A 7,215-nucleotide genomic window follows, 5' to 3' on the forward strand; every position below is an offset into this window, starting at 1 on the left:
TCAAGTAAAAATAACCTAACAACTAGTACTGTTTCCTTTATCTCTGCGTTCTAAAATTCTGAAAAGCGTGTTGCAATAGTTACACGCGTTTTAAATCAGTAAAGTATAAACCCTGGAGGCCTTATACCTTTGTTTACAAGTGAAAATGAACTGACTTTGTTCAGCAGAGGGTATCACACACAAAGCGAAAAACGAGAGCAGTTCAGGTGCATTAAACAATCGCACTCCTGGAGTTACAACTTTCAAACTTGTTTCCCTCGGGATCGAATTAAAATTTAGAAATGTTGGTTTTCATAAATAGATTTTAAGGGATGCCTTACATCCTCTACAGAAAGTATATAGTGAACTATCTGTGAGCTTTATTTTACCATAAAAGATTAGCGAAGTGGTGAGAGCCTTCGCCTCCCGTTTGACTCCTGGAAACGGCGTCATATGTGGGTTGAGTTTGTCGTTGGTTCTCGTCCTTGCTCCGAGAGGTTTTATCCGGGTACTTATTAAAGTTTTCCCCTCTCCCCTATTCTCAAAAACCAACACTCCTAACTGAATTCCAATTCGATCTGAAAAGTTTCCCCATTTAGTGCTCTGCGCTAAATACAGCGACACTTAAATAAAGTGATTTTAATAAAATGCCTCGCATTCTATTTTTTGTTTGATGTACAGTGAGGCTGTTTGATGCTCGTCATAAGATGGTCGACAGCGCTAACGTCACGTTCACTACCACAGCACCGTGCGTGTGTGCTGCTGGCTGCGGCTGCAGTGTAGGTATTCTCTCTTCATTTCAAAAGTCAATACGCCAGGTACATTTGTGTGTCGTTCAACCCTACCGTACCGAAAAACATGGCGCAACGAAAAACACTCAATTCGATACCTAAATCCAAGACTCTAGAGCAAGATACCAAGCAAAGAGAGATCGGCTGCCAGTCTTAAGCAGTTTAAGACCCGGATACGCAGTCTTGATCTAAGTAACATCTTAGATGAATGTAGTAGCTGCTACCTCAGTTTGCAATTCGTAATTACGGTTTTAATTACAAGATGTTAGAATTTTTATAATTATGAATAGAGTTTTAGTAGTTGGTATGTTAGTGAGTTATCATTAATTCGTTTTGTATTTTAGATTGTATTTTAGAAAGTTAGGTGTCCCCTATCAGCACTGGGAATCCCCTCTGCTAGATTGTTGCTTAACACGTTAACATTCAAATCCTAGCAGTATGCAGGATGTTTGTCCCATGAACCTAGTTTAATGGCCTTAGCTTCCACGAGTCTCCTGTAGCTCAGTGGTTAAGCATCCGAACTAGTAATCGGAAGGTCTTAGGTTCGACTCCTGATAGGAGCACTCGGATTTCTTTATTCCGAGTATGCCTGTGTCACTTTGCAGAATAATACATCTTTCTCATTCATTCACCAGGCTTGAAATATACCACCACATTTATTTCATAAAATTATTATTATTATTATTATTATTATTATTATTATTATTATTATTATGGCGACTGGTACATTTACCCATAATTCTTAGCGTACAAAAACCCCCAAAACGATAATAAAACATACTGAAAGGTTGTAATAACTTCAACCCTAGCATAGACAAAGCTTGTAGAGAGACGAATTTCGTCAAAAAATAATGACTTTCTACGAACCTATTGGCTGTGTGAGATTCGCAAGGTATTGTGGTAAAATGAACAGCCGCCATCTTTTTCCGTACGGTGGATTACGAATTGTAAGCGCGAGAAAGAGCACTCGCGTGTCTCTCTCCCTCGCGCGTCCCGCTCTTTCTCGCGCGCTATATTCTTCATGAATCTGCTACGCAGGCTATCAATAGGACGGCACAGGAAACCTAAATTGTCCTTGTGCCATTAGGATGACAGCTCATTGGACCAGTTTTCGATTGACCTTAACTATTGGACGGCAAATCTCCTGCCAAGAGGCCGCGTTACCCCTTATCTAGCGTATTCCTTCCATGAAGTCTTTAAGAATGGCGTTGACTTGAGTAACGCAAACAATCAATATACTGAACCTTTTAAATACATTATTGTTATTTAATCAGTAAACTGTGTCTCTTCTTTAGTGCTACGAAGGCGGATTTAAATGCGTGGAACGAGACGACAGGGAGTTTGACGAGGAAAAACCGACCGACAGCGGCCTGGACCTGACAGGTGCCGTAGATATATGGACAAAAATCAAAAACTATGTGAAGAAAATCGGCAAGATTCTCAAATTCTTCACGACTCCAGGCGGTATCGCCAGCATTGTGGGCATACTAGCGGGCTTAGGAGCCCTCAAGGCCCTCATGGGCCTCAGACGGAAGGGGGCTGGCGTGGCACGATTCGGAATGGGCGGGGTTAAAAGGGGAAAACAGGAGAAGAGAGACAACACCGGCCAGATTGTCGTGGTGGAGTATAACGAACAAGGAGAGGAAATCGATCCCGTCACGTAAGTTTAATATTTTATTACACCCATTTTGAAATCACTGGTAATCCTTGCAATCTGATTGGCCCTCAACAGTGCGATTTATTCCCAAATTGCACCATTGTTTGCTCTAAATCGCATCCTTTCCTTAGCCCATCAAAATAGAAGTGAAGTAACAAAAATAGAATATGATATTGACAATAAAACTCTGTGATTTCAAAATAGGTGTAATAAAGTGGTAATTGAACTTTATGTCATGCAATTTTGGTCTGAAATCATACTTGTGATTTCAAATCAAACTCGCGCTGCGCGCTCGTTCGATTTTGAAATCACGCGTACGATTTCAGACCAAATTGCACTCCACTCATTTCAATTACCATTATTAATCAGGAAAGTATAATTCATTTTTTCAGGAATAATGAATTTCTTTTATAGCTTTGGCTTTGTAGCGTTTCAAATCTAGGTTGTGGTTACAAACGCATTAATCACAAGGAAGATAAAGTAATCAGGGATCTAACAGACAGGATGTCGATGAGACAGACATCCTACTTTTACACACAGATAATGAACCACTCAAACCTTCAGTTGAAACACAAGTGCAATACGCTGCATCGGGAGAAAATTCAAGACAGCTGATAGCTTGAAAGATCTCAGCTGATCTCGATACCAACCGGGCAAATGTAATCACACCCCGCAAGCTCTAACAAAAGTCGAAATCATGGAGAGCTAGGTCTAAATTTGTCTTTTGAATTTCTCTTCATTGATAGGAAAGAAGTTACCAAACCAAGGAACAAGACTAAGGAGTTCCTCTTCAACTTGGTTTTCTTCATTATTCTTCCCGTGTTGCCACTGTTCAAGCTTTGCAAAAAGATCGCAAAATGTTGCCGTAGAAAGAAGACGACAACCGAAGACGAAACAAAACGAAAAACAGAAGAGGCAAGCGACGATGAAAAACAAGGACCAGAAGTGGACATTTTGAACGAGGGAGACATCTTGAAAGACGCAAGCCTACGTTCTCCTGCAGGTAGCGGCGTCAGCAGCAAAGAAAACATGACGGGGATTAAACGAGGCCACAGCACGGACAGTAGTGGGAGCAGTTTGGTGATTAAAAAAAGCAAACATGGAAGTAAAGATAACATTGTGTCTGCTGGAAATAGACGAGCATCAACGAGCAGGCGCGGTACTGAGGAGGGGATGGAAACCAGGAATAGCTATAGGAAGGCGTCGGTACAGGAGAAAACTGAGCTTTTGGTAAGGCTTTGTATTGTATGCTATTTAATTCACTCAATTCCGTTCCATCCTGTCACATCATATTCCATTCCAAGTCAGATGATTTCACTCTATTTCATATTACATCTCGTTCTATGCGTACCATCATATCTAGAATTCCATTACGTTCGATTTTATCCCATCCCATTGCACGCCTTCCATTCTTTTCTATTCCATTCATTTCCGTTCTATCCCATTCAATTCATTCTATTTTGTTATGATTCTATTCCATTCCATTCTACTCCTAATCTGTTCTAAAATTACATTTCATTACATCCCAATTCCATTATATCCCATTCTGTCGATTCCATTCCATTTCATTGCACATTTTTCTTATATACCTGTTCTATTTCACTCCTATTCTATGCTATTCAATCCGCCGTACGAAAACTGAAAGATGGCGGCTGTACATTTTACCACAATGCCTTGCGAACCTAACACAGCCAATAGGCACATAGCCTTGTAGAAAGCCTTTTTTTGCGACATTCATCCCTGTTGTTATGCTAGGTTTGAAGTTTTAGAACTTTTCTGTGCGTTTTATTAGCGTTTTTAAGGAATTTTGTACGTCAAGACCTATGGGTAAATGTACCAGTCGCCATTTTGTTTTGGTAAGGTTGATTCTATTTTACTCCAATCTTATTCTACATCACAATTTCTTTAGTGATCAGTCTTTTCTCATATTGTCTTATTTCTATTCCAGCCCCCAGATGACATCAAACCGTTACTCGACGCAGTGGTTTATCACCATTTTTACGGTACAGACGCTGTAGCGGGTGAACTCCAGGTAAACTAATGCATACAGCACTCGTTATTAAAGAAAAATAAAACGTTAACGTAATTTGTTTACTCACGAAGCATGAAAGAGCTCTCTAGAAACTTGTTTCAAAGGTGTCCGCGCTTTCCGGGTCGAACTGGAATTTGGAAATGTTGTTTTTTGTGGAGGGAGGAAAACCGGAGAACGCGGAGAAAAACTCTCGGAGCAGGGACGAGAACTAACAACAAATTAAATCCACGGGTTACACTGGTGAAAGGCGAGTGCTTTCGCCACTGAGTTCATTCATGAAATCATCAATATATTTTAACAGTATTTTTCCATCACTAGTCAGTATCGTGGAACAGCAGGGATGGCGCAGCGGTGTAAGCACACGCCTCCCACCAATGCGGCCTCTCAGCGTCATATGTGGGTTGAGTTTGTTGTTGGTTCTCGTCCTTCCTCCGAGAGGTTTTTTCTCCGGGTACTCCAGTTTTCCCCTCTCCTTAAAAACCAACATTTCCAAATTCCAATTCGATCAAAAGAGTCTCCTCATACTGTAAAGCGCATTTGATCATCTCGTTATGGAATTATGCGCTATACAAATTTACAAATTTAATTAATATTAGATACCATTACAAATTTACAAATTTAATAAATAAAGAAATAAATAATTTTTTTTTAATTTTTAGATACCCATACAACGCATACCATTACCTATACTTACGCCAACGCTCAAGCTTTTCACCGTTTGTTTTCCCAATTCCAATTGACAAAAATTTGATATTTCATTTGTCCTTGGTCTCCTTTAGGATCCAGGCGAGGAGTTTTGTTTAGCTGGCAAAATAACCTGTGTACCGCGCCCCTCAAGCATTCAGTACAGATTTGATCTGCTCATGGCAGTGCAGGTATGAATATCATGTTAACTCAAGTTCAACAAGAGGGTACGCTTGTCAACTGACAGCTCAGTAGTTTCAGCATAGGCAAAGCTAGTGAGTGAAATTATCGAGTAAAATAGTTATGTTTCCGAGTTGAAGAGGTAAGATATAAACTGTTTGCGCATTGAAATGTGATGTTATTGATTTAGCCTGGTGAACTGTGACACAGGCATACTCGGAAAAAGAATATGAGAGTATGTCTGTGACCGATGCACTGACTGATGAAGGTAAAATACATCTATCATTTATTCACCAGGCTTAAAATACAACATCACATTTCTTCCACATAGGCCACTCATCGACATTGAAATCCTAGCAGTATGCAGGATGTTTGTCCCATGAACCTAGGTTAATGGCCTTAGCTCCCACGAGCCTCCTGTAGCTCAGTGGTACTGACAGCATCCGAACTAGTAATCGGAAGGTCTTAGGTTCGACTCCTGATAGGAGCACTCGGATTCACTTTCGTCCGATTATGCCTGTCACTGACTGAAAAAATTACTCCTATAAATTGGTTGTGATCACATAACATGATAACGTACGGTAGTGATTAAACGTAACTTACTTTTTACAGGGGTCTTTCTAGGACAAAAGGACTGGAATTACCGACCTGTTCCAGCGCTATTTGAAACCACGCCACCTTTTCGTCGTGTAAATGGCTCTTTATCCCTGCTTTTGTTTTTGTGTTTCAGATCTGCGGGAATGCGGACGGACAACAGATGTTACTGAACACGCCGAGAATCCTTGAACCTCACCTGTTTTCTAAACCAATGACCGTCCAAGATATACGAGAACGAATAGCTTTACAGCCTCAAGCTCCCTGCTTGAATCTCAAATAATAAAACAAACGGCCTAAATGTGTTTGTTGTTGCGACTAATTTGTTGTTTGCAGTTGAAAAAGCGAGTTGAGAAACGTTTCCTGCGTTTTATGGTTTTCCCGCGCTGACCGCCTTCTCGCACTTGACATGTTTTCCTGGGTCATTAAGGACCTCTTCATATAAGGATGAATTTTGTCTACCGATCATATGGGAAAATTAATCCCGTGGAACCGAGTTCCGACTTGTCAGCGACCTTTCAAGCCACGAGCACTTGAAAATGTTTCGTCCCGGACAGTCCCGGTATCCGTGCTGGAGCGTTCACATGGGAAAAATTTCCAGCTCGGTTCCCGATATCTCGGTAACTGGGCCAACCCGCCTTCTCATATGAACACATCGAACGTTTTGTAAAGAAAAGTGTGGCGAGGCGAGATCCTCGGAAACCGAGCCAGCCCGGTCGACTGGGCTCATATGAAGAGGCCCTAGGCCACGGGCAACATGTTTTCCGGCACTTGCCACCTGGCCCTAGTTGTTCAAAGAGCGGATAAGTGTACTCCAACTAATATAGTTTGTCCACTGGATAAAGTTATCAACTCTATGAACAATCGGGATTTGCTTGCCTAGCCCCGGGATACGTTTTCCAGTGCTAATTGCCCGCTTGCACTAGCAGCGTGGTACACACTTTCCCGCTTTTGTTTTCGGTTCTTGATTGGTTCATTATTACTGAATTGATCGGGTCTTTCACTCCGTAAACTGGTCTTCGGACAGATGAATGTAAACTGCTCTGTTCAATGCAAACCAAGTACTAAGTTCGTAAATTATGATCACCCGGGTGAGTGTAGTCCTGAGAAGAACTGTTTGAGGTGACTTTGACTCTTTATGAGATGATCAAAAGCGCTTTACAGTATGAGGAGACTCTTTTGATCGAATTGAAGTCACCTCAAACAGTCCTTCTCAGGACTACACTCACCCGGATGATCATAATTTACGTACTTATGACATGACTCCTGGGTTCAAACCATTTACAGCAAACCAAGTA

The 7,215-nt window shown here is 41.2% G+C and overlaps 1 protein-coding gene across 1 annotated transcript in view; it reads left to right on the plus strand.

The window, feature by feature from the left end:
• LOC146473203 (hapless 2-like) overlaps window positions 1-6,222 on the plus strand; it is a 28,091-nt gene extending 21,869 nt beyond the window's left edge. The window contains exons 12-17 of the mRNA XM_085118443.1: window positions 661-758; window positions 2,066-2,430; window positions 3,174-3,657; window positions 4,376-4,459; window positions 5,239-5,334; window positions 6,054-6,222. Coding sequence (XP_084974569.1) covers window positions 661-758; window positions 2,066-2,430; window positions 3,174-3,657; window positions 4,376-4,459; window positions 5,239-5,334; window positions 6,054-6,200 — 1,274 coding nt within the window. The 3' untranslated portion in view covers window positions 6,201-6,222. The remainder of the gene's footprint in view (window positions 1-660; window positions 759-2,065; window positions 2,431-3,173; window positions 3,658-4,375; window positions 4,460-5,238; window positions 5,335-6,053) is intronic.
• The last annotated feature ends 993 nt before the right edge of the window (window positions 6,223-7,215 follow it).

The sequence above is a fragment of the Pavona decussata genome, unplaced genomic scaffold (assembly GCF_977016875.1).
Source record: "Pavona decussata unplaced genomic scaffold, jaPavDecu1.1 SCAFFOLD_94, whole genome shotgun sequence".
NCBI lineage: Eukaryota > Metazoa > Cnidaria > Anthozoa > Scleractinia > Agariciidae > Pavona > Pavona decussata.